Consider the following 27,882-nt stretch of genomic DNA (forward strand, 5'->3'; position numbering starts at 1 on the left):
AGTGGCTCCACAGCTATGCTGTTTTGCTGTAGAGCATGAGGTTGTGGCCTCTATGCCTTGAAGGCTCTATTTCAGTGAAAGCAGCACGCAGAGACGCTGGCCTGTGCAGCGTGTCGAAGAATTTTGGTTGGTACAAGGTTTAACCCAATCCCACTTGTAACAGCGCCTCTCCGTTGTGCATGGCAAGATTGCGCATCGCTCAAGCAAAAGCACCGATGAAAATTCAAGATAATCCTGTTTAAAGTGTGCCTCATACATATTGAAAAAAAACTTGTGCAGCAAGTTTCATTAACATGCGTGAAGTGTTTCAGTAAAACAGGTTGAGGGTGCCGTATGACTGAATAACACTAAACGCTGTGGTACTGCCTCTTCGATGGAAATCAACGTACTTTTCCACCTTGATGCCTTCTCTCTAAGTGGCAGCGTCAAGACAAAGAATAGACCTGCATAATAATGAAAAAACAGTGATTGCACTTTGGCCTTAGCGTGAGACGAGACTAAGCGATCACTGATCTTCTCATTTACTTCTTGTTGTCGCAACAGAGAAAACGTAACACTGGTGAATTAGGATTGAAGAAAGCAGATTGGACACTGCCGGGTTGTTGCGCAGTCGCAGTAGCTGGCAGTAGCTGTAGCAGTCACAGCCAGTACCGGTAATGGTAAGATGGCAGCACTATGCTAAAAACTCTCTACTGTCTGCCACCTTGAACTGCAGCCCTTAGCAGCCAGTGTTTGCACACATACCTCAAAGTATTCTGGATGCAACTAAGAGGTAGTGGGGTCAGCCATATTATGTAACCTGGCCCAGTCCATTATATAACCGGTGGCCTATTAAAGTGACCGGTAACACTGGAGGAGGCATGGGATGGTGTCGTCCGACGTAAAACAGAGTGAATACTTGGAGACCGCTGGGAGAGGCCTTTAGCCTGCAGTGGGCAAAAGGTAGGCTGATGATGGTGGCACTGCAATATTTTCTAAGTTTACACGAGAGTCAGTTTATTACACTTGAACCTTGGTATAAGAAAATTGCGTCCGGCAGAAAGTTACCTTGTTTACATCCTTATATTGGTGAGCTACATTTTAGATTTGCTTTGTTATTTGCGGTAATTCATTGTATCTGCACGTCAAGGTTTGACTATTCATCCAGTACACCCGCTTACTCTCAAAATTGTGTTATCACGCACTTAGTCCTGTTCAGGAGTTGACAACACTATAGGCACAACTAAACTGCAGCAAGACAGCTGAAAGACGGCATGCAGCAAGACATAGGTTCAACTGTACAAGGAAGTTAAAATAACTGCTCAGTAAAATGGGATCAGAGAAGAAACGCTCTGAACGCTCTGAGGAGGTAATATGCAAACATATGTACCTGCAGTAGGGCTTGCAACAATGCCCAGCAGAGTTGATATTCAAAGTGTTACGTGGTGCTTGTAATGAAATACTAGGTCTGTGTCTGTGAGAAATGTGGACGCAGATCCCGATTTAACAATGTTATTTCGTGAACTATTCCAGCTCCACCGACTTCAAGGAGTTGGAGAGTATTCAGGTTCTTTAGCACGGCAAGAAAGTTCAGTTAGCTTCTCGTGACTAGTCGTGCTATAGTAGTTATTGTCATTCATGATTAGTTGCAAGTGCTACAAGCCAGTCATAAACAATAAGTTTGTCTCGTGTTTGTGTAGTTCTATCACGCATCATGCAATCTTGAACTGGAGAAAAAAAAAGGATTGATTGTTATCGTTAATAGCGCATTTTGACCAGGTTATGTGCTATCTTATCTTGCATCCAAACTTTACCACTGTTTGAACTAGAAATTAAGAGCCGAAAAGTTAGGACTGAGGACAATGGAGAGTGTTCCCGTTTCTTTAATCTTGCGCATTTCGGCAATCTCAAGAGCCTCGTCTAAACACGTGTTGGCGTGCTTTTCCAGATAAGCGGTCGACGGAGAACAGAAGAAACGTGGACAATGGAAACACGAGAGCATCGAACAACACGGAGCCTCTGCAGCCGCACTCCCTAGGTAAACTGGCTCTCAACGCACGGGTCAAAGGCTGTTGTGCAAATGTTTCCTAAACCGGTGTTTTACCGTGGATGGCGTGAGACTTCAAACATATAAAGTTACGTGCCACTGTGCCCCAGTGGCTATAGCGTTGTGCTACTGAACCTAATGTCGCGGGGGCTATGTTTTGAGGGGAGCGAAATGTAAGAACACTTGTGTAATTAGATTAAGGTGCATGCGATCAAAATTAATGCAAGGTGATCAAAATAAATCCAGAGTACCCCACTACAATGTGCCTCCTAATGAATGGTTTGGGCAATAAGAGCGGAGCATTTGTTTTTATTTTGAAAGACAAAATTTCTTATTAGAACTGACGGAATTGTGCTGCTGTAATCATTTAACCGCCACGGGAATGTTCATCAGTCTAGTGCAATCCCAACAATTCGAAAACTCTTAATCTGAATTGAGGGGTAATTCAAACTGCTCTGTTGGTCGTGGCATAATCCCATGTATTTGAATAGAGAAGAACTCCTGCTAATTGTAACTCCAAGAACCCCACAACTATTATTTCAAACAAAAAGCTCTCACTCCCATGCCCCGCTTTTCATACATACCCAAGCCAAAGGTGAAGGTTCGATGTGTTGCTAGCTACTACGATGTTGCGTGCCATCAAAAATGACCAGGAAAAACGTGAAGGAAGTTTTCAGCAATCTTTTTTTTTTTTAATCCATAAAGACGATGAGACAGACTTGGTGCACACGTGTAATTGTTGCAAACTGTTGCATCCACAGCACAACATTTCGTTAAATACGATCACTTCGCAAACTCGCACGGTCATTTGAAGCTAGAAGAATGAACTAAACAGCAAAGTCTTCTTGTATTCAAATTTTCTGATAGTCCCACACCTGTATATTTTTTTCCTTTTAATGAAAAAGACTGGTACAAATTCTTAAAACCTACCACAGCGGCTTAGTGGTGCTTCTGTGCATGAGGTCGTGTTTTTTTTGTTTTTTTTTGCCACAGCAGCTGCATTAACATGTGGGGGGGAGGCAAAATGCAAGAACACTTGTGTATTCAGAGTTAGGTGCTCACAAAGAACTCCAAGTGGTCAAAATCAATCCAGAGTCCCCACTACGATGTGCCTTATAATTAGATCGTGGGTTTGGCACGTGCAATCCAAGAATGTAAAATTTTAGGTGCTTGTCGTGTGGTTGTGAATGTCCTCTAGAACGAGAAATGCGCGAGTGTGCCTAGTGGCTAAACAAGGCGCATTTGTACGCTTCGTAGTTTCTTTGGTTATGTCTGTTGTTTTTTGCAGTTCCTTTGTGTGAGGTAAGATTCTGACAGCTTACACTGCGGCCCTTTTCCTTTCGCTCGGCATCACAGGACTTCCCTCGGACTACACAGACACGGAATCCAACGCCAGTGTCGCGGCGGCTGAGAGTCTTGGCGAAGACGAGAACTTCATCGATCTGGCGAAGGACAACGCACCACCAGCCACTGCTGGGTGAGCGGGGAATAAAATATGCAACACGACTTGCCACTGTTTGACTGTGTGTATAGTTCAGAAGTGGTTGTTGCTCATTTTTGATCAAAATGTGCAAAATCCATCGGGAGTAAGGATATTCAACGAAGTGAGAAAAAATATATATAGTGCGGAAATGTTTTCAGCAATAGGTTTGCTGCCTGTGGGCATCGCCATGTAGAACATTGGAAGGGAGCTTCACCCCAAGCCATCTATGGGGATTCATGTGGAGCTTGCACAGAAAGTTTTCATCAGATGTGGGTTAGAGGTGTTGCGTTGCATTTTCTCTAGATTACCTGCGTGACACCACTGAAGCTCGGGATCTTGCATCGAGCTTTCTCCTCTGACCATGCTTTCAAAAGAAAGAAGGAAAGTTGCGTGTCAAACTTCTTTCTCATTCTCTGTTGCTCTAATCCAACAAGTGGCACTTACTGCTTATCATTCAGTGCCAGCTGAAGACACTCAGCCAGACAAAGGATATTTGCTCCAATGTCTTGACTTGAGGTGCAACTGATCATGTCTTTGCAAGGGGTGTAGATGCGTTAAAGGGACACTAAAGGTTATTATGAAGTCAAGGTAAAGGGATAAAGCAAATGCTCTAGGACGTCTAAGGCGTCAATATAATCGCGAACAGAGCTATAGTAACCGAGAAATTGAGGTAAACGCATGACACGATTTGAGACCCCCCAGCAACATTCCGGTACTAGCCCGATGACGAAGGCACTCCTCATAATTTGTGTCACTAGTACTCAACTACTCGTATTAAAAAGATCATTTCATTAGGTTATAAGACGGAAGTAAATGCTACTTATCTACTTCTATTCGATTCTAAGAAAAAACATGACATTACTCTTCAGTAGCATGGGTAGTCGAAAGGTTCTGTTTTCGCTCGACTCTGCGCCACGCGCACTTTGGAATTTCAGTTGTTTCGTTATCACGTCGTGCTGCGCTGGTTCTGCTGGCTTGCTAAACTTGCATTTGGAACAAGCAGCGAGAATGCAACGTCCATGTGATGTCATGGGATGCGCAAATGGTCCACGGAACTTGGCCAAGGGCAGTTGCAGCGGCGAATCCAACGTTACTTATCACTGTGTGCCAACGAGTGAACCTCTCCGTTCGAAGTGGTTGAGTGCCATACCCCAGCCACAGCGCGTTGGTAAAGAGCCAAAAAATCTCATAGTGTGCTCGCTTCACTTTTGTCTAGAGGATTGCGAGTTCAACGCCGACTTACTGAAGTCGTGTGGAGTGCCTTTTAAAGCAATGCTTTTCCGTAGCGCTGTTCCGTCGGTCTTGCCTGCATTCTTCGAAGCACAAGAACAACTGCAGGTCGAAGACGGGGCGGTGAGTGCGGCATTTGGTTTTCACGAAGGAAAAGCTACAAGCGTGTGAATATGTACAGCCATGACATACAGTTGCTGTCATAGTAGTACGCAACGACGCCGGCAGCGCGAGCCAATGTGTCGTCAGGGTCGTCCATTGCAATGAGCGTCAAAGTTGGTGTCATAAAATAAAGAACCAGCTTATCGTCACGCGCTTTCCCTTCCGCTAGCCACCATAGTTCCGCTTTCGCGCTGCTGTCGGTTCTGTCTTGGCTCTGTTTGTGGCCGCGCGTTGGCATTTTGCGCAGAAAAACCGTAGCCCCGTCTGCAGGTGCCGTTACTCACCGACGGTGCAACGTCACTATGAGACCATGACGTCACCGCTCCTCGATTGGAGGGCGGGCGATTTGAACTGCGCTAGAGGTACGCAGACGCTTCAGAATGCATTTTCTCTTAAAATAAGTCTCTTCTTTGCATGAAACAAGCGTTTCAAGGTGTCTGGGATGGTATTTCAATCGTCCACGTTGACTTAATATTAACCTTTAGTGTCCCTTTAAATGCCTAGTGCTATACAGCAAAACCTCGTTGATACATTCCCGTTACATAGGTTTTCCCAGCGCCAACGTTTGGGATCAAGAACACAAAAAATCACCCAATAGTATTACACTCATTTTTTAACAGTTCATATGTTCCTGAAGAACAAGATTTTTCGGCACCAACGTTCAGTACATTGCCAAACTGCAATCGTATGATATGTTTTTCAGTCCCTAGATCCCATATAAGCAAGCAAATGCACGAGGTGTGCACGATCGGGCTACCCGCTGTGGCAGCTTCACCGCAATTCTCGCCCGCCCGTCTCACGTGAAAACAAACGACGGCACATAAGTTTCTTATTTCAGTACCAGCAAATCTCCGCCCGGGTCATCGCATGCTGCATTGACAGCTATCACCGCCAAATCTATTGTGATAAGCATCTTCACCTATCTGTTTCACAGTGCATGTGGTGTGTAGTGTCATTGGTAGCGTACTGCACACTTTTCGCTAGCGATAATCCGCATGCACCACCGTTCCCTGCTGCAGGCGGCGCGATGCGGGCATCACGTTTCACTTCCGCAGCATCCGGTGTCACCCACCAGCTCGATTTCGCTTCGGTTTCCCGTCGCCCTCTTAAAACACCACGCAATATAAAAACAACTAAACACGTCTGGGGCCTCCCCGAGCACCACCAGCTCGACGTGTGTCGGCGTCTCGTGCCGCAACGATCCATGCGACGCTTTGCATTGCATAGTAGATGTCAACAATAGTTGAGTCTGTCAAATTTTTTTAATTACTTCGGATATTACCTTTTCTCTGTTGGTACGTCTTTTTTCTGGCGTTCTCCTCCAAAACGCACGAACGATATTCTACTGTATTACATTTTGTACGCCTCAGTTCGTACACCCTTGCTTGCAGTTCTACCTGCACTGCGATGCCAAGAGTGTCTCGGTATTGATAATGTGAAAGAAGCCATGGAGAAGCTTCGTGTCCTCGTGCTCACGCTGCGCGCGAGTTCTGTGTAATTTTCTTTCCTTGTTTCTTTCTTAGCAACTGGCCGCTGTTCAGCACTTTGCGCATGGAGGACATCCGGTTGCTGAGGCTGCTCTCTGTGGACCACATTTGCGACTTTATGGTGGAGAACAAGAAGGTCAAGTTCTTTCTCAAGTGAGTGTCCCAGTAGGCTGAAGTTGCATGCACTGTGAAGTTGTGTTTTTTTCTCTCTCTCTTCAGAGAGCTGAGGCAGGGACAGCTCGCCTCAAACATTTTGCAAAACCGAGGGTTCGATGTAGACAGAATATGTTTCAGATTACTATTTCTTCTCAGTGTTCAATATTTCAGCGTGGCATTACAGTCGCCGACTGATAATACGGGGCTCGACGAGAGCTTCCTACAGGTTCGAATAATCGGGAGCCTGAAATATCGGATTTGCCTGGAATGACATGAATTTATTCTGCAAGTCACGGGGGAAAAAAATTTGGCAGAACCCATCTCGCTATGAATGTCGACATTAATGTGATTAGCATTGAATCAACATAGCGACAAACCGTATTGCCAAATCCATCGCTGATGTGTAGCCGCCTCCTTTAATTTTGGTTACTACCATCTTTATTACCGTCATCTGGATTTATTCAGTTTTGCTGCTTTTGATATTGAGGTGGCTCCTGCAAGGTATCAGAACAAAAAACTGCTCTTTCTGCTTGACTTGGTGGCCAAATTGGCATGGACTGTCCAGGCGGAGCCTGAATCAGTGACCGGCACCATGTAATGTGTCAACAATTTCGTTTGTCCAGATGCATTATGTATATGGTACCGGTGGCGGTGCCTCGGAACTATCCTGAGCATGTCTGAATACATAGTTTTTTGGCAACTGTACAAACATTTTCACAATTTATGCAGTCTGAGCAAGGGATCTTTACGTTTGCTTTTATATTCTTGCAAAACAAAATGTGGCTTGGCCAAAAAATATCTTAGTGCTTGCTGAAGTTAAAAAATTTCATGCAATTGATTTTTCTTTTCCGTTACCTTTATTTCCTACAGAGTAACATCCTCTGAAAAGGTTGACAAAGAGAACAGATATAACGGGTTCACCATCTACAACCTTCCCTATCCAGGTATAACATCTAGTATTCCGCGGAGGTAAACTTTTTGTTTAGAACGCTGCGGCTGTTTGTGAGCATTTGGTGCCCTGAGGACACATTACTGAAATATGTGAATATTTCTCAGGTTGTGAGTTCTTCAAGCACTACCGAGACAATGACTATAGTGGAGAAGGACTCATCTACGACTGGGATCAGGTACTTTGTGGTCTTTCGCTTTCGTTGCTCGCAACATCTTGTCAATTCTCCTCGAATGCCTCGACTTTTGAAGGCAGCCGTCCTAAGCGTTGCGGTGTGGCAAGTAAATTTTGTGGGAAGTAAGCTAGCATTGCCAGCTTCCAACAGTGAAGCGTGCATTCCTAGGCAGTGTGCTTATTTCCCGCTTTTTTTTCCATTTGCAGCATTTTGTGAATGCCCCCCTCAACATTCCTGACGACGCGATCACCTCTCAGCTTAACATTGACTGGACAATGTACAAGGCAGGTCTCTTTTTTTTGTCACGGGCTTTTTACCCAATTGGTGACAGTGCTTCTTTTGGTTGTTGTGCAGATGATTCGGCATTTGGGCCATGTGCAAGCATTAACCTGGCTTGTTGTAGGAGTTTCCTTTTTCTTTAAAGCCATTGTAATTTGCTGCTGCGAGTACTTACTTGTATAAGACTTGTGAACCAGACTTGTGAACCAGACAAAGGGGGCTGGCACATTATGAAAAAATTTTAGCTATAGCCTTTAAGAAAGAAAAAAAAGAACAATGAGGCAAAGGTCATGTGCGTGTATCCCACATGCCTAACTTGAAACATTTTTAAAAAGAAAGTTCTGCATTAGAGTTTTCTGCTTTTACATTTTGTTGCTGCTGTGTCAATTAGTCCTTTTACTGACTGATTTTTTTTTTATTATTATTTCAGACATGGGACGTTGTGGTGCTCACAAGAAATTACCTTAAGCTCCTTCTGAAATATACTTTCGATGGTGAGCTGCGCCTTTTGAAATGCTACATGTCATGAGCACTGCATTATCGCACTGCGAGCAGTTGTATTCCACTCTTGCATATTTTGCTGTTACACTTTGCATATCTAGCAGAGGACGCTGCATAGCTGGCAGTTTCAGTTGAGGATGTGTTGCCGCTTGCCATTTTTTACTCTATTCTAACGAACCCTGTCTTTCCGGAAAAAAATTCGCTGATGTATGACGCGTGTTAGAACCATCTAGCAAAACAAAAACTTCAAGAGCTGGTATCCAAGTTCCACGCCTCCTCTTTGAAGCCATGCTCCCGATCTTGAAGGCCATACTTTACCGTACTGCAAGCGCTGAAAGCTTGTTGGCTTTGGGCGCCACCAACATATGTTGTGGAACTGGTGACACCCAGTCCACTGTGGCTTGAGTGCAATATATTTAACATGTGAGAGCCAACCGCTATTTTTCTCGCTTAGCATGAAAACCTAGTGAGGGAACAATGAAAGGTATTGGCATTTCACGCATTGTACTTACGAAAATCAAGCTTAAGCATTACAGTCGAGGGCATTGAATTGCTGGCCGTGAAAAATCGGCCTCACAACGCTATCGCGGGCATGTTAAAATAGAATAAATACGGCACTGCGTTCTTGTTTCATCTGCATTATACAACGTAAGCTCTGCTTGTGCAAGAAATCATGCTGGTGACTTGGCAAAAGATTTATAGCTTCTTTTTTTTTCAATTCGAGCCAGGCTACTGACAGAACCTTGAAAACGTTTGTGAATAATGGAAATACCTTTTTGTACCTTTTACAAACATCTGTTCAAGTATCGAAAGAAAAGCTTGCCAAATGAGCAGGCCCCTATTGGGGAGCTATCTTGTAAAATGGGTTAGCAAGTACGTGAGTTCACCGAGTGAGTTTTTTTATTTGCCAATGTTGGTGAACTGCGTATCTTTCAAGAAAATTTTGACTTTCTTTTTTTGCGTGCATCCACATCACCCCGTAACAATGTTTTGCAATGACGCCTACGCTGTTTCGCAAACGTTGCACGTTGATTACGCAACAAGTGCTGCCTGCAAAAGCTGCTGTGTTCCCCGCCGTCGCAATGCAGGCACCTCAGGGCTCTTGGTGCACTGTATCTCTGGCTGGGACCGAACGCCCCTGTTCATCTCACTGCTGCGGCTCTCGCTGTGGGCGGACAACAAGATCCACCCGAACCTGTCGCCCCTCGAGATGGCCTACCTCACAGTCGCCTACGACTGGTTCCTCTTCTGGTGGGTCAGCATCCCCGGACTTTATCAAAACTACCTGCCTGCTAAGACTAGGCTTGGGGCGAAGGGAGGCGGGGAGAGGGGATGTAAGGATGAGTGCTCTCAAATAATGTTGGGAGTGTTGCCAACACTGTGGGAGCCTGCCATAGTAGCCTTTGGCTTAGCACTGGTTATGTTTACTGCAACCTGCAAACCTTTAGCTGGCACCGTAGTATATCCAAATTCCCTTACATTATTATAAAGAAGTAGGATGCTGCAATCGTGTTATGGTAGTGAGCATAAATGGATTACTAGTAGCTGTAGAACACAAACTGACTCATTGTTTAGTTTCAGGGTGGTGTGGGCAGAAGTGTTAAGCGAAGTTGAGCAGCGTGGCTCTGAACATGTATTTTACTTGACACTTCTTTTTTTCTTTTTGTTGCAGCCACGATTTGCGTGACCGGTTAAGCAAAGGAGAAGAGGTGGGTTATTCTCAAGCACCAATTAGCACATTTCGTTACTCATTACTGTACATACAGCCTTGGCTGTGCAGAGAGATTTGCTGCATTTAGCGTTGCACTCATATTTTTGCGCACCAACCATTCGTGTTGGTGAACTTACTGCATTCTACCTGGCTTGCATTTTCTGAACTTCAGCAATGCATAAGTTGGGCCTAGCTGTTGCTTTATGAAAGCAAATAGTGTAGCACGAGCAGACACGAGAGGCATGAACCAGGCATATGCAGCACGAAGTTTCAACGGAATTTTAATGATGATAAAAGAGGTGCTGAAGTCCTAGAATAATAAACCACGCACCAAATCAAAAGACAAATTGAAAGTTAACACCACTTCGTCAAGGTCCACGTCTGTTGTCTCTGTTTAGGCTAAACAGCCTTTGACCTGTAATGCCGAAACACAGTTCTACACTATGGAAAATTAGAACAACCTGTCCACCCTTATTTCTGTCAATGGAGCATACGTTTGTGCAAAAAAATAATAATTTCAGTTAAAACTTTACAAATACAGTAATTACTAATGTTTACTGAGCTCTTCATAACTAAAAACTTTCTCCAGTTTATCAAGAATGCTACAACTATGGGCTGTGCATGAAGTATATTGTGCTTAAATCAGAATGTGGAGGTGTCCAACTCGGCATAGCATATATGATACGTTGGCCATTAGAGGGTTTAACTTGCATGTTCCGTTTGCGAACATTTGCTGTGGTATCCAAGCCTTACTGCTTTTGCCGTTCATTTCCAGATTTTCTATTTCTGCTTCAACATGCTCAAGCACCTCGACACAGAAGAGTTCTCCGTAATCTCACTGTAAGTACTTCACTTCGGGTGACAGACGCAGTGTTCTGTTTGGCATAACGACAGTTTAACATCTCACCGCCTGCTTTCATAATACTTACAGAAAAGTGCCGAGGGAAAGGAGAAACACGTCGGAGAGCAACCTTGAAAGCATATTTCTGGGTAAGTCAAGAGCAACCAGGCACTTTGCTATTACAGCTCATCACCACCTCAAGTGGGCATAATTCATCTGAAATGGGGGTGTTTTGTGATGTTTCAAGGGCAAGCGTTGACCTGGAATATTTACAGTGTTATTGTCTCAGGTATTAAGCGGCTTTATCTTGTCCTTGTTTCTTTGTTTTGAGGAAATCGTGGGCCTAGTTGTGGCCACTCAAGGGAGGGATTGCTGAAGTTGTGTTTGATGGCACGGGGGGGGGGGGGGGGGTAGGCATAGCGTTAGAAACAATGTTCATAGCTGATCCCTTATAAAGGATAGTATATAGAATACGAAATACCCTCAAGCTTTGCTGTAGCGAAGTCTAATCAAACACAACAGTACCATCACTATAAAGCATATATTCATTGCACACTGGTAGCTAGCAGCAAAATAAATTTTATATTTTTATTATATCTGTGTTATATTGAGGTTTGCCTGTATAGTTTTCACGGCGTCAAAAATTTTTTTTTTTTTTTGTTATATTTGATATTTCAACTTGTTGCACCCACCGAGGTGTCTCAGCGGGTGTGGCATACTGCCGCCGAACACTTTCACTCTTCCCTTTCAAGTTTCAGTGGACGTCAAAAGAACCCCACCAGGTGGTCGAAATTAATCTGGATTCCGGCACTATGGCACATCTCGTAGCCCCATTGTTTGCCTTGAAAACGGTAAACCCAAAGTCACACTTTGCAAACCAGCGTCGTCTTTGTTACCCGAGTCCCCATCTAAAGCTCTGCCTCCCGCACCGCTTACCATGACGGGAGGTAAACCTCGTTTGTCGTCTGTCAATTGGAGTGGCATTCACTCCTTCCATCAAGTTTAACTTTGTGGACGCAAAGAGGCGATTGCGCACCTTCTGTGTTGCATTGTCTTCATTTCGGTGCACAAAGAAATGTCTTCAGCGCCGTGCTCCGCTCCACAAGCTTGAGAACTATCTCCTTACAGAAGACTATTCTCGAACCCTGGACCCAGCCAACGTTAGCCCGAGTTGCTTTAATATCGCTGCTTCTCTCTCTCTCTCTCTCTTTCTTTAAAGAGTGTCGTGACTGAATAAGAAGCTATAGTCACTGTCAAATGCATTTGCTGTGCTTGTGCCGACAGATTTTCTTGAATCATCTCTTCTTTTCTCCTCGTCTTTTCTGCCCTTACTCCATCTACTAGTGCAAAGTAGCCAACTGGACAGTTACTGTGTTTATTCAGATATAAGGTGAGGTTTTTTTTCCCAGACTCCTTGGCCTCAAAGTCACCTCCCGTAATTTACGCGAGGCTCGTATATTCAGCTACTATAATTCCAATATGGCGGCAGCAGCACAGAGATTCAGATTTGAGGCTTCAGTGCAAATTGTACCAGCTAATTTAGCCTTAGCAGGTGAAGCTGTACCATATTTTTGCGTGTGTAACACGCATCGAGAATTTGAAAATTTTCTTTTGGTGCGAATCGAACCTGAAGGCAAAATTCGCATATAACACTGACTGACTGTTCTGATTATTCCAGGGTTTTCCAATTATTCAGTAATTCAGGCAAACCCCATCAAGTCTCAGTAATCCATCGGCTACTCTGTATCACTTTATGTTAGTGTGAATACTGAAGTTCTTTTTCTTGGTGTCCCCCAACTGCACCCTTGCCCCATAATTGTGACTGCCTTATAATCGAATGAATGCAGTAATCTTGTTAACCTCTCTGCCCTTCACCTCTTGTGTTTTCTCCCTTTCTGAACCCAAAGTCGATTGCCCCTGTTTTTGGGGCCAACGAGCATCATTCCTGTGTACATTTTCTAACTTGCCTCTTATTGTTGAAAAGTGAGAGAGTGCAGTGTTTCGAGTTTTCCGTGCGCAGAGGAGGAGATGCGTGGTAGCAACACGAGCCTCAATAGCAGCTGCAGCAGCTCAACGAGCGGCTGGAGCCAAGATGTGCCGCCGATGTACTTTCCAGTGCCCGTGGACTCCGGCGACGAGTACCCTTTGAGCAACGGGCAAGTTGATGTGCCTCCTTCTCGCCTATGTTCACTGTGAATTCACTGTAAGCAACAGTAGTACCACTCTTCCTGGAGTGTTCCGCTTAGGAATAACTAACTCGCTCCCTTCTCAAGTAGCACCGGTCGTGTTGTGATCAGAATTTAGGCGGCTGATTGCCCATTTCTTCACAATTTCTTGCGCACTCGGCATGCTTACTGGTCCTCTCCGATTTTCGAAGTTCTGGCAGCCCACTGGCAGGGAGACCCTTGGCCAGACGGCAGCTAGTTAGTTGCGGTCCTAACAGGGAGCAATGTCAGTGTGTCGTGGCCTGGGATTGCAAGGCAACCCAAAGTTACCTGAAGGTTACACGATCAAATGCTGGGACAGCTGGCCAGGATAAACATAATCACGCTACCGAAATATGCAACAGCGGTCAGCGCACTCGTCAGTCGGTTCATTTGTGCATTGCCCACTTGGCAATACGTTACATTGCATCACATTCGCAAGAGTTGGCACGACGCGGCGCAAGACGCACGCAATGCCAAGTTCGCTATCTTTTCGAAGCGCAAGTAACGCTGTTCGAAGCATCCAGTGTCAAGAGGCGAAATCTCGCAAGAGGGATCTTGATCGTATCCCCAAAAGCGATCACGTAGCCCACTGGCATTAATGAGTTGGCGTTCTGTCATCATTTGACAAAAATGCAAAAGCACACGATCAGCGCAATTTACCTTCATACGTATAAACTTTCGTGCTGACGTTCTTGGGCTTCCATTTTAGGAAGTCATTTCGGCAGATGGTGCTTCTCTTCTGGTCCCTGTGCTGAAGAAGCTGGCATTGCAGCTTGCACATGAAAATGCACTCAGACGTCGTCGGTGACCAACCGAGAATTAAGCTTCACACGAAAAACAGTATCGAACATGAGAGCAATAATTGAATTTACAAATGGACCAGCTGGCCATTACTCAATCAATGCATTTCATTTAACATCGGCGGGCTACCCACTTTGGCGGCTTAGTGGCTATGGTGGTGCTACTAAGTACAAGGTCGCGGGTTCAAATCCTGGCCACTGCTGCCACATTTCGACGGGGGCAAAATGCAAAAACTCCTGTGTCTCATGCATAGGGGGCACGTTAAAGTTCCCCTGGTGATCAAAATTAATCCGGAGTGCCCCACTACGGCGTACCTCATAATCAAATCGTGGTTTTGGCACGTAAAACCCGAGAATTCAGAATTCAGTTAACGTCGATGGCCTAGCTGATACACAAGGGTTTTGTTGCCGTTTAAGCCCTCAAACATCCTATAGAGCAAACACTGGCTAGGTGTGACTGCTACACTGTCTTTGCTAACTGCAGGAAAGAGAAATACAATACCGGGCATAAACACAAGAGATATGAGAAGGAACACCACCACAGAAAATTAGACCTGAAAGGCACCACAACGTGGGAAAATGAGCATCTACAACCTGCGAGGCATGACACATAGCATGCATGATTGCATCGCACACTATTCATCGGGACGCAAGAAAACCATCTAGCAAGGCGAAACAGGCCTTAGAAGATAACAGCAGAAGTAATGAAAACTGATGGCGACTATTGCCAGTTAGCTGAGCAAGGTAAAAATCATGAAGTGCCCTTGTTGCACAATTCGTTGAGTCCTCACAAACATGGCAAGGAGCACTCATGACTTCTTTTTGTCGTCTGCTAACCAGAGAACTTCTGGAGAGCTGTCAGACCAAAATCGTCCTGGCAGCATGTGGTAGCCCGCGGGTAGTTGGAACCGCCCAGCCTGAAAAAGGCAAACACACGGTTGAAGTGCACCACGCAGTGCTTGTAACAGCTAGAGAAAAAAAAAATTAATGTGAGGGGTGCGGAACTCTGGCAGCTTCATGGGTATCCAAAAGGGGGAAATCGAAGAGGCCCACTGTGTCTTGGTTCACTGGTCAAAAACACAGGACGTGTCTTGTGTTGTAAAATGTGTATCTTTGTGAAAAATGTGGCAAGGTTGAAAAAATTTTTTGAATTATATGCTCCTGCATGGGTCTTGCTTTCTTGTCTGTGTGTTTTTCGTGCAACTCACAGCGGGAAGCAGTACCAACTTGCCCAACTTTCTGTTCTCCTGTTGAATCTCATTGGGACAAACAGTGTGTGCCTGCACGATAGTGTCGCGATCCATGCTAATTTAATTTGTGGTTATCCACCACTGTACCACTCATTACAGCCACTGTACTGCTTTTATTTGGTTATTTACCCTCAGAGATGGAGTGGCATCACATTTGAAGTTGGCACTATAATTTTCAGAAATGAGTTTCTTTTTTTGTAAGGATGCAAACAGGAACATAAAAATACATGAAATAAAAATACATGAAATAAAAGCGATACCTAGACAGAACAGACAAGTGATGGAGTTGACTCACCGTGGCTGCCTAGTTGCTATGGCGTTGAGCTGCTGAGCTCGGGGTCACAAGTTCAATTCCGTCTGCGGTTGCCATACTTAAGCGGGGGTGGAATGTGAAAAAGCTTGTGTGCTGTGTGTTGGGTGTATGTTATACAAAACCAGATGGTCAGAATTAATTCAGAGTCCCCCACTACAACGTTCCTCACAATCGCATTGTGGTTTTGGCTTGTAAAACCCCAGAATTTAATAGTGTTCATATTTAGCTTAGCGATAGAGAGCTGCAAGGTTTGCTGCAGCCCATTTGTAATGCCGTGGTGTCTGCAGGAACTATGTGTGCCCCGGTACGAACGGAGCGGCCACGCCTCCTACGATGACAAACAGCAGCGAAAGTGCGGCCAGTACAGTGACCAATGGCCGAGGCTCCGTGCCACCCAGCAGCCCTATGGCGGTGCCTACGTCGCTGCGCCACCGGTCTGAGAGTTCCTCTTCCGTCAGCGCCGGCAGGTAAGGCACTTGATATGTCTTCCCGCCGGACTGTCATTGCTTATGCATCATAGGTTACCAGGTTCAGTATTCTCAAGCAGTTGCCTGCCGTGGCGGCATAGTGGCTTATGCGTTGTGCTGCTAAGCCTGAGAGTTCATCATCGAATCCCAGTTGCTGCGGTGGCATTTCGAGGAAAGTGAAATGCAAGGACGTCAGCGTACCGTGCATTGGGTGCACATTAAAGAATCCCAGGTGGTCAAAACTAATCTGGAGTCCCTCACTACGGCATGCCTCATAATAATGTCCCAGTTATGGCACATGAAACACTAAAATCTAATTTTTAATTCTCAAGCGCTCACTTTTGGGGATACAATCACTTTCACTAGATTTTGTGCAGAATGCGTCAGAACATGCGGCTGACAGTGTTCATGGCACTGTGCAAAGATAATGAGTTTGGCACAGCACCCAAAATTGCTGTCGGCTGTGTACCATAGACATGTCCAGCGCAGAGCTGCATGAAGTATTGCGAAAGGGATTGTGTCCCCGAGAGTAATTGCTCGGATTTACAACCTCAGTGCTGAACAGAAAAGGCGAAAGAGGAATTCACAGGACAAATGCCGATGCGTAGTTCTAATTACCAGGACCACATTTCCGCTTTGATTACGATGCTTTCTGGTTTAATGAGCCCCTGTTCTCGTTTTTCTTTTGTTCGAGTCTTTCATCTAGCTTTTGTCAGAAGAACCTTGTATCTTTCAGGCGCTTTTCTTCCTGTGTCATATCTGTTTAATGTTATGAACCACGATGTGCACTTGTAATCACCAACCAACCAAGCTTTCTCCTTTTAATTACATCAGTGAGTTTTGGAACTTGTGTAGCCATTGCACTAACAGTTGTGGCAACTAAATAAAGAGGAATACCATATTCCTTGAAAGAGATTAAAGAAGCAAGAGGAAGAAAAAGGAGAAAGGTTCAGAAGATACGTCTTTTTAATGCGCCATATCTGGCAAGTCCTAAACAGTTCTGCACTCCATGCGTTAAACGATAGTTTGCATCGTTTTGCTCAATGGTGGTCGTATGGTAAAGGGTAGTTGAGGGTGAACTCATTGGGATGTTGTGCTAGCTTTGTGCACTACAGATGACACAGTTGTGAAAGAAAGCTTGTGTCCAGTTGTCCCTTCTTTTTTACTTGTGATAGCAAGTTAAACTTCGTGCTTGCACTGGTTTGTCATCTTGTCTGAAGCCTCTTGTGTGTCATATGTCTAACCACTTATAAAAAGAACATACAAAGAAAAGGAGTGCTCCAAAATGTGGGAAGCAACAGCCATCATTCAAATTTTAATTGGTTGATCATTCACCAGGTGCATACTTACCCAAGTTTATCAATGTGCGCCTACAGTGCGTGATTCATGAACAAGACCTTGTACATCAGTGGCACCATGTGCAAGAGACACTTGAACTTGCTATTGCGAATCATTTCAGTTGCAGCTTATTGCAGAGAGCCTCTAGCTTTTCTTTTTTTTTCTCCCATTCTGCACAGCTTCATTGTTGCCTGCCAGCATTCCTTGAACTGGTTCGCTTTTTTGTCCATGCCCTTCCCCTGTCTCCCCCATTTCTTGCCTTGCCAGTTGGCAGATCATCAACGGGACGGGCTCTGTCCGGAGCTCTACGTCAGCCCGAGACTCTCCCACGGCTTGGGAGCTCAACCGGAATTCCTCAAGCAGCCGGAGTAGCCTGTGAGAAAGCACTGTAGAAGAATCGACATTTTGGGCGAGTTGGTGCCGGCAGAACATCTTGAAGGGGCAGCGCTAGACGACGAAGACAGAAGGCAGGAAATGCACAGGACAGCGCTGAATTCGCACCTAACTTCATTAGAAGGCGTACACGAACTTATGTACTACAGCCATTACCCACGTGCTTTCCGATTGATGGCGTCATTATTATCAGTGCGCAGGCAAAACGTAAAACCCTGTAATCTAATGCTACACTATGAGGTGGCTTAAAAAATTCAAGTTCACTCTCATACAAGTTTAATGAAGGCATGCTTACACAACGTGATCTTTTTTTCCTGATATACGTAGTAGGCCTCAATAATCTTCCTCGTAGTCTGATTGCTATGCACGGAAACTATTGTGGTGTCTTTATAGATTGGAGTGCACCCATTCTCAGAGTAATGCCATGCGACATGCGAGTAGGCATTACCCGTTAGCGAGTGCCTATGCTCTGACAATCTAATGTTCAGGCATCGACCTGTTTGGTCTATATAGACGAGACCGTAGGAAAATGGAAACTGGTAAATGAAAAATGGAAAGGCTGCACTGTTAAGCACACGTCCCCGCCTGTGCACTGTAGAATGGGAGTTGTTTACAAGCTTCCATTTTCCTGCGGTCACGTCTATATCGGCCAAGCAGGTCGATGCCTGAACATTAGATTGTCAGAGAATAGGCACTCGCTAACAGGTAATGCCTACTCACATGTCGCGCGGCATTGCTCTGAGCATGGGTGTACTCCAATCTATGAAGACACCACAATGCTTTGCACACATAGCAATCAGATTACGAGAGAGATTATTGAGGCCTACTGTATCAGGAAAAAAAGGATCGCGTTGTGTAAGCATGCCTTCATTAAACTTGTATGACAGTGAATTAGAATTTTTAAACTGCCTCATAGTGTGGCATTAGATTAGAGGGCTTTGCATTTTGCCTGCGCACTAATAATGACGCCATCGATGGGAGAGCACATGGGTATGGGATGTAGAACATAAGTTTGTGTATGGGGGGCCTCCTAATAAAGTTTGTGAGCTCAGCACTGTCCTGTGCATTTCCTACCTTTTGTCTTCGTCGTCTTGCGCTGCACCTTCAAGATGTGAGAAAGCATGTTTGCATATCCACCTCCCTTTCCTTCCAAGTTTTCCTTTCCATTTTTGTCTTTGCCCTTTCTCCTTATGGACTCTAAGCATCAATCACAATCCTTCATCTTCATTGACCTCTGCAACGTAATTCCTGCTTGCCGCTCTCCAGTTCTTGGTTTTCTTGTTCTCTGCTTCCTATGTTGTTTCCTTTTATGTGCACTACCTTTCTTCCTTACTCTCATGTTACTAAGTTGGCCTAGCGACTGTGCTGCTCATCCCAAGGTCATGGATTCGATTCCCATCCGCGGAAAGCGCATTCCACTGGTGTGGCATGCAATGACACCACCATTACTTAGATTGAGGCATATGTAAAAGACATCCAGTTTGATTGGGACAAAGTTGAGTGAAGTCAGGTGAAGTCGTATGGCTGTAGCACAGCGTCGGGATCTAATTTAACCAAGATCTTTTCATTCGTAGTCGGGCTGCGTTTCTGCAGACTTCCATCACGACTTGTCGTCGGAGCGCTCAGCCGGGGCCACACTTTCATGTCGCTTTCTATTTCCTTCTTTTCTGCACGCTTTTCTGTTTGCCTTGTGCACCCGTCCCCTTTGCATGCATCGACTTAGCTGTCTGGGACAAGTGTTCATAGTTGTTCACTTTGAACAACACAGCAGCAGTGCTTGCCGTGGGGATCTGTTGCCTGTGCAGCCGCTTTTTTGTCTCTGAGTACAACAGTTTTATGACAGATACCTTGGCAATTAGCCCTTGGCTCACTAGGTCTTGAGACATGTTATGGGCACCCAGCTCTGAAACTTTGCATGCCACGAGCAGCACCATAGCACAAAGCTTAATGGGCGGAGGGAACAGTTTTCAGTAGCGTATGCTGCGATTTCATATCAGCAAATTCACTGCTTATCTTGAGGCCACGTGTCCAGCGTCTGACCTGATTGGGCACCGGGAAACTAGAATGTAGGAATGAAAGCGCTCATCGACGCACGCATGGGGATGGACAGAGCTTGACTGGAGGTATCGGGTGTTACCAAGCGTTGATACAGGCGCAAACTCTCCTCCATATTTGTGGCATCCCTTTGGGGCGGCGTCAACATATTTTGGTTGCACGCTTGTACTGTCGTAGCGCCTCCTGGCCTGTGCTGGTTTCCTGGCCTTGTTTATTGAGCAGCATGCAGGCTAAGGATCTTCTTTCAGATTACATGCCATTACCTCACATGTAATGCAGCTGTTCGCAAAGAGTGCCATGGAGTGCCTTTTTGTAAGCTTCGGCATCCTTTCATTACTCACCTTCCAGAAGCAGCCGTCACCAAGACGCACCCACAGATCTTCCAGACCGGACATTACCACGCAGCAAGTTCCTGCAGCGTCGCCGTGACCGGTTGACGGAGGTTCGTCGCATTGTGAGCAACATCTACCTGAGCATCGTGGCAGACAGGCTCGCCACTCCAAGGACAGACGGCATCAGCAGAGTTTTACAAAGCTTCTACTCCTAGTTGCTGGCACTCAGTGAAGACACGCAGTGGGAAGACATTCCACTTGGGAATGTAATGGGTTCTGACGCACGCTGTCCGCGGCTACACACGGGAGTGGAGTATGCGGTAAAATGGTTGTACAGCACAGTGTGCAGACAGCTGTTCGTCATTTGAGCTTCTAAGAAGCAAACGCGGATCTTCCAAATGTGAACCTTGCGGAGTGACGTGCAGACTACCTTGTACAATTCCTGTAGTAAGGAAGGACAATCCTTAAAGGTGGCCTGTGCACGCATGTGTGTGTGCACGCTTCTCATGGAAAGACAGTGAAGAGATACGTTGTTCTTATAGCTTTGGCTGCATTACGCAAATAGCAGTGCATTGATTGCTCTCCGTGGACTGTGGTCCGTGGATAGCAGCGCACAGGTTGCAGTCTACGGTTAAGGCTTTCAGCCAGCTGCAGAGCATTGAATAGGCAGAGTTTTAAGAAATGTACAACAGAGCGACGCGTGGACCACCATTCCAGTTCTTTGGAGCAGTCTGTGGGTGAGAAAAATAGACTTGGAAGATGGAACCTGTACATCTCGGACAAGAATAGCAGGTACGCTTGTGGGTGTCTGTTTCTGTTCTCAGCAGCGGACAACATAAGTTGCTTTGCATGAAATTGTTCTCGTCACTGGAAGTTGAAATAATTTTCTTTGGCTTTTGCCTTCAATGCTCTTCGAGGTTATCAGTTTAGATGTGACATGAGTATGCATCATCAAGTGTTTATAGACCACTTAGTTGTACATGCCAAAGATGGGTTCTTAATTAAGCAGGTGCAATTTATATAGTGTTTCTTCGTGTCTTTTTTTAACTTTTCTTTTGCCAGACAATGCAAAGGTCGTGGTAACCACGATCTTGAGAATGCTCGCTATTCTGAAAGTGCGTGTCTTTCTTTACTGTTTACATTTTTCGAGTTATGGCATTAGTGTCACATGTGTGTAGCGCAGTTGGTGCTCCCCAGTTTGCTGCCGTGCAGACATTCGTGCCAGTCGTGGTGTGCGATGTCTGCCGCAGTGTTGCGTTATCTCAGTGAAGTTCCACTGTCTACTGCTTGTAATAAGTGGCCGGCACCTGGGTGCGATGTAGGGTGTTACAAGTTTGAACAAAAGTGTGCGCGCATGCTTGCGCGTGTACACAGAATGTGCCAGAAAAGTTCTTCCCTTTGTACATGAACGAGTTTTGTAGTATTTCTTCTTTTTATCACACGATTGTCTCTGCCGGGCTGTCTTCAGCTGTGCAAGTTTGATAGTTGCGTTAATAAAAGTGTGTGAGGGCCGATAGAGTCGGGGCCGCGACTCGAAACGGGCGGTGTGCCCGTTGGCTTTCTCGTTTCGAAGACCACGCTGTTTTTGCTCAGAGTATTGTATGTAACCGCAATGCAATTCCCTTGTTTGTGTTTATCTCGAGGACTGTTGACGAGTGCCAAAGTGTTGCCCGGCTTCGGGCTGTCTGCTGCAAGCCTGGGCCTACAGCGTGTGATTCTCGAAGGAGGTGTTCCAAGACTGGATAAGCCCATGTGTGTCGCGCATGTCTTCCAGTGCGGTCCGGGCGAAGGTGTGATATGTCCTCGAGTGTGTTTTGAAATGCCCCTTCCCCCGCTCCATAGGAGCCTTCCTGTCCCGTTTGGCATCTTCGTGTTTCTTAACATGGGTACAGCACTTGCCGAAAATTTTGAAGCCGCTGCACATGTGACTAGAGCTGTTGTCACGAGATCCCTGTTTTTTTCCATGTAGAGTGTCTGCTGTCTACTGATGAGAGTGAATTGCAGCGCCACTTCGAGGCTAAGCTAGCCATCGAAAATCATAAATGCCCCTCAGCAATTGCTGAGCTGCAGTTTTGTCGCAGAGCACGCACAATGCCCACTTGAATGAACTGGAGAGGAGTGGTGTTTCTCAAGCCACTTTGGTAGAGATTGCTGAGGAAACTTCTTGAACTACATAAAGTGTGCATGTATTTGAAGGCTTTATAATGAATTCGTGCTTCCAAAGCTACTATGCATCACAAACATCACCCATGAACATCATGAAGTGCATCTGCTATAGATTGCCATGGTATTTCTCAAACTACTACTCTCTTGGAGACATTGTTGAGGAGTGTTCCAGAGTGTGCACGCATGAATGCTTTAGAGAGGAGTGGCGTTCTTGAAGTTACTCTTTATCGCGAGCGTCGCCAAGGAACGTCACTGAAGTTCAAGGGCTATTGGTTTGAGTGGCATTGCCAAGCTACTCATTTTTTCAGGCATCGCCAGGGGGTGTTACTGAAGCTCAGTGACTGCTCAGCACACACCTGAAAGCGCTGGAGTGGTTCGACCTTTCCCAAGGTACTTCTCATTGCTGAGCAGTTGTCACGATGAGGGTACCAACTACTCCAGTTCAAAGCTGCACATGGAGTGGATGATAAGCAGAAGTTACATCCAGGAGCCAGCTCGGCACGTGCAGCGGCTTCTAAGCTTTCGATAAATACTGCACACCTGTTGTTTGCCATGTTGCCTTGACAGACGTCTATGGGTCCATGCAAATCTTGCTTCCATAAAGGGGCCCTTTCGATTAGGTGCAGTGCCAGAGAATCATGGTTTACCGCCAATCATCGCATGTTTGTTATGCACATTTCATGTTTACAGGTGTCGCTGCTGCTATGTTGGTGCAGTCTTTCCTGCAGCGCATCTGTGACCATCATCATTTTCATTCGTGTTGCACGTTTTCATACACTGCCATTTCGATACCGGAAGTACATCGTATTTGCACAAATATGACGCAAGGGACAGGGGCATCAACCTTTTGACAATTCAGACATTGTAAGGTAATATATAAGGATTACGCAGTCATGCAGTCATGGTTGCAGTCATGGTTGTAGGCTCAAGATGTTTGCTATTAGCATTGTGGGATGCAGTTGCATAAAGTGCTAAAGTCCTCACAGGACCATGAGATCTCGGCCAATGGGTGTTTGCCAGGCTAGCTGCACTTGCAGAAGTATCAAACCATGCAAGCGTATAAGTAGCAATGGACTGCCTTTTGCTGTTCGTTGTGCCTCTCAATTCCTCGACTGCTCCCCCTCCCCTCACGCACACACACACATTTACTGCACACATGTCTGTATTCTATTCTAGGACAGTTGAGGGGTTGGCTCTTGTAAAACCCGCAAGTCACTCGATTAAGCTGACCATATTTTGAAGTACGAAATCGGAGGAAAATAAAGTGCCACATTATCTTTGAAGCATGGCTCCGAACATAACTTGAGGTGGCTTCTCAGGCTCGTAGTAAAAAAAAACAAAAACCAAGCGATATCGCTGCAAGTTTTAGCAATCCCGCATCAGACACAGCAAAACCGCTGTCCATTGTCGTTTTGGCTACGCTCTGTTGATACTAGTTTACAACGGGGCTAGTGTTGAGGAATACCCAGCCATAGCTTTATTGAAGAAGATTATGGTTTCAAGGATTTGTCGGCACAGATGGAAATGGGACGAGATTATTGCCGAGGCTGCCAATGACGGCTTTCATCAAGAGATGAACGGAAGTGTTGTATTTGTGCTTTTACGGTTGGTCCGAGCGCTGTAATCCAGCTACTGCCAGAGTTGGTCGCTAGCTGTGCCATTTTTCGTGTGACATTTGAGCACCTCACAAGTCCTCTCATAGGAGTTGGCTGCTAATGAGGTTTGGCTGTGTAGCATGTGCCTGATCCAAGTAGTTCATACCTGGTCGTTGCGTTTTGATGTGCTTTACAAGCACTTCTGTTCAAACTGTAGTGTGGTTTGAGAAGCTGTAGGTTTTCATCATCAACCAGCATCGATCATGGGGATGTGTGTTGACCAAAAAAAAAGTGAACCTCCCATTTGTGAATATGTTCAGTTCGACTTGACCCATACATGCAAATTACTTTTTTTGTGTGAGAAAGTTTGTCGAGCGACTTGTCACTAACTTTGCAAAAGACTTGTGTGATGGTTGTTTTTTTACACGAGCGATTTGTAATAAAGGTGCTTGAGCAGCGGCTCACTTTCTTAAGAAATTGTGTGGCAGCCTTGTTTGTTTTCCTGTACAGTCGACTTTCATTAATTCGACTCAGTTTAATTTGATTTTTTCAATTAATTCGATCCTGACCTGTGCCCATACAGTTCTGTGGGCCCAAACTTTCGTTATTTCGATCTGAAAGCTGGCCTTCACCGGATAATTAGAACTTGACCAGTCAGGTGACCCCAGTAGCGACCCCTTTAGTGGCAGCATGTTTTGGCAGAGCTTGGGAAACTGAGTGCATTGATCACATGTCATCTCTCATTAAAAACGGTTTTCTGCCTGCCCTAGGAGGATTTTCAAGCAGTGAAGGTAGCTCACAATGCCTCATTTCGGTATTTACCCATTTCTACTACGCACTTTTTTTTTTCTCCAAAATAATTGAGCCGAGATCCGCCTGCCCGGTGCAATCGGGTACAAAACCGAAACAGTGTTCATACGCTTTGCTGCATAACACGGCTGTACTGCGGCAAAGCTGACTTTAAAACATCGTAAGGCGAAGCTGGCTTAATAAAACCGGCCGCTGTTTTGTTCAGATAGACCCTTGCTGACTTTTCTTTCCGATCCCGTCAGAGTCGAATTAACGGAAGCCGGCCGTGCTACCATCTTGCAGAATGGTAATACAAATCATGACAATACCTTGATCAGAAGGTCATCACGATTTTATTGCATTTCATATACAAGTATAGTTTGCCGACCCACTCAAGTACGAGGGGGAATCAAAAAGTAAAGGGACGTTTGAGAAAAGGTACATTTATTCTAATAGAAAACTGAAACCTACAATATTTTTCCACATAACCTCCCTGCACTTCAATGCACTTTGCCCAACGTTTCACAAGTTTTCTTTTATTCCATCAAAAAAAAAAGTTTTTGGGTTGCACCTGTAACCAATCTTGCACTGCACCAATGACTGCTGCATTGGTTGCAAATCTTCTTCCCCTGGGCGCTTCCCTCAATGGTCCAAACGTATGAAAATCGCTTGGAGCCAGGTCTGGATTGTATGGCGGGGGTTCCAGCAATTCGAATCCCAACTCCTTTATTGTTTCGGCTGTCTGTTTGGCATAATGCGGCCGATCGTTATCTTGCTGCAGGATGACACCTTTTTGCAGTTTTCCACGATGTTTGGATCTGATTGCAGGTTTCAGTTTAGTTCGCAACACATTACAATAGTTCTCACTGTTCACAGTTTTGCCTCTTGGGGTGAAATGAATGGCTACCACACATTCCACATACCAGAATAGTGTTAGCATGAACTTACCGGCTGATGGTTGACGCTTAAATTAACTTCTGGTGATGATTTGTGTTTCCAAACCATGCTCGCAGCCTTATGTTCCAGTTCGTGATGATGTACCTACGTTTCATCTACAGTAACCATTTGCTGTAAAAATCCATCTCCCTCATGACACTAACGTACGGGCCAAATGTTTACGACAGATGTCCAACCTTTGTGCCTTATGCTGCACTGACAATTCTTTTGGGACACACGTTGCACACACTTTCCGAAAATTTAGCCTGTAGTGTAAGAGGGAATATGCTGAACCATGACTGATATGTAAAGTATTGACGATTTCGTCTGCTGTGATTTGTCTGTTTTCCATCGCGATACCTTCAACGACTTTCAAATTGTCCTCAGTCATTGACGTCAATGGTCTGCCCGATCTTTCCTCGTCACATAAAGAAGTTCTTCCCTGTTTGAAACGCTCTATCCATTTGTAAATTTTGCTTCATGATAAACAACTGTCACCATACTGCGCTAGCATTCAATGAATAATTTCCACAGTTTTGACACCTTCCGCAAACAAAAAGCGAATCACTGCCCTCATTTCCTCCATGGCGCATGTCGACAATGGAGCTGCCATGTTTAACGGTCTGCTACACTCTTAATGACTAATGCAGAAATAAGAGTGACACGTTCCGTAGGAGAGTTGCAGACACCACTAATTCAGCGCTGGATACTAGCAGTGTTACCAAACCCTAGTGCGAAAAATTGCAGAAGTCCTTTTACTTTTTGACTTCCCCTCATATAAATGCTTTCATGCAGGACTGGGCATCCGTTTCTGGTTATTGATGATATAACATTGACATATAGCTGTCCATGACATTATATCAACTCGCATGCACGACCATATTTTCTGTAGTTTGATTTATATGCAGGGTCTGAATTGTACACCAGTTTGAATTGGACAGATCACACCGAACAATAGAAAGGAAAATGGAGATGCATACTTTTCTCCTTGAATGCATAACTCACAGCCCTGAAAAGTAATTAAAGATCACCTACAAAACAAAACCATTATAAATTGATAGTGACCTGTACACTATCGGACCTATACTATATATATATATATATATATATAGTTACATAATACTGGACAAGACAATGCACGTATATTTTTCTATTGGATTGACTTCTAACTCAATTTTTTCTTGCAAAGTTGAAAAATTTGAGGGCTTTTTATTTTATTGAACTAGCGGAAAATTAGGAATGATTCATGCTGTCCCTGGTTTCTTATTTATCATTGGTAGCATGAAGTCACTCACTGTAGCACTGTGAATGAAAGCAGATACATTTTAATTATTTTGCGTTTCCTGCACAGTCATCTTTGTGGAAAGCTGTGAATCGAGGTGGGCTGTTCCCTCACTGGCATTCGGCTGCAGTAAGTGCGATTAATGGCAGTGTGAACTCGCCTGTTCAGTTGATGTCAGTGGTGGCGTGAAACTGCTTTGTAGGGCTTGCAATAGTAATTTTGGATACTGAATCAAATAGCTCCAGAACCAAATCCCAACTGAACGCTTTTTGAGTACTAAAGAGCCATTCTCTCCATTAATATAACACAATCTTCCCACTTAAGTACATTCACAATGTTGGCAAGTTTTGGTCATCACATTGCACCTTATGAAGCGTTGTTTAATAAAAAGTACAAATGGATCTCCAGCATTAGGAGCAAATAAGCAGTTTATTTGCATACACAGGACCCATTGGCGAGTGCGAGTGATTAGTGGCTTAGCTTGGAAAGTATGACTCTTTGAGCTCTGTAACTTGCTCCAAGAATCTTCTCGTTTTCTGTCTTCTATATGGCCACTGGGATGAAATTCGTTGCACTTTTGCTCCTATGTTTATGCTTCATCGCACACAGTTCGTGAAACGAAACATTTAAAAAAATATTCGTACTTTTGAATATAGTGTCTATTGGATTTGAAGACTGAATGTAATAGGGCAACTTATTCAATTCGTTGTTCAAAAGTTTCAGACATCCACTTGCTGTTTTGTAGAGCTGTGTAGCTAATTTGAAGGCAATGTACACTTTACCTTATTACGGCTGTGCCCTTTGTGAGAGTGACAGATGTGGGGTTCTCGCCCATGCTCTTGGGACAAAGGAACGACAACACAGTAGTGTAAACAATCACAAGGGCATTTATTGCACCTTTCATTGATCAATGCCTGCTAGCCGAGTTGCTATCCACAAAACATGCCGATGGGCGCGCG

General features: G+C 44.9%; 1 protein-coding gene across 2 annotated transcripts in view; it reads left to right on the forward strand.

Moving 5' to 3' along the window:
* Nucleotides 1–24,393, forward strand: part of LOC126527370 (phosphatidylinositol-3,5-bisphosphate 3-phosphatase MTMR14-like) — a 35,987-nt gene extending 11,594 nt beyond the window's left edge. Inside the window, exons 6-20 of one of the 2 annotated variants that reach the window (XM_050175182.2) lie at nucleotides 1,928–2,017; nucleotides 3,383–3,503; nucleotides 6,425–6,541; nucleotides 7,415–7,488; nucleotides 7,601–7,671; nucleotides 7,875–7,952; nucleotides 8,378–8,441; nucleotides 9,537–9,699; nucleotides 10,121–10,157; nucleotides 10,935–10,999; nucleotides 11,091–11,149; nucleotides 13,021–13,156; nucleotides 15,858–16,037; nucleotides 17,643–17,750; nucleotides 20,172–24,393. In XM_050175182.2, the coding sequence (XP_050031139.1) occupies nucleotides 1,928–2,017; nucleotides 3,383–3,503; nucleotides 6,425–6,541; nucleotides 7,415–7,488; nucleotides 7,601–7,671; nucleotides 7,875–7,952; nucleotides 8,378–8,441; nucleotides 9,537–9,699; nucleotides 10,121–10,157; nucleotides 10,935–10,999; nucleotides 11,091–11,149; nucleotides 13,021–13,156; nucleotides 15,858–16,037; nucleotides 17,643–17,750; nucleotides 20,172–20,370 (1,562 nt within the window). In that variant the 3' untranslated portion in view covers nucleotides 20,371–24,393. The remainder of the gene's footprint in view (nucleotides 1–1,927; nucleotides 2,018–3,382; nucleotides 3,504–6,424; nucleotides 6,542–7,414; nucleotides 7,489–7,600; nucleotides 7,672–7,874; nucleotides 7,953–8,377; nucleotides 8,442–9,536; nucleotides 9,700–10,120; nucleotides 10,158–10,934; nucleotides 11,000–11,090; nucleotides 11,150–13,020; nucleotides 13,157–15,857; nucleotides 16,038–17,642; nucleotides 17,751–20,171) is intronic. The other variant, XM_050175184.3, reaches the window with a different exon arrangement.
* Nucleotides 24,394–27,882: the final 3,489 nt, after the last annotated feature.

Source organism: Dermacentor andersoni, chromosome 9 (genome assembly GCF_023375885.2).
Source record: "Dermacentor andersoni chromosome 9, qqDerAnde1_hic_scaffold, whole genome shotgun sequence".
NCBI lineage: Eukaryota > Metazoa > Arthropoda > Arachnida > Ixodida > Ixodidae > Dermacentor > Dermacentor andersoni.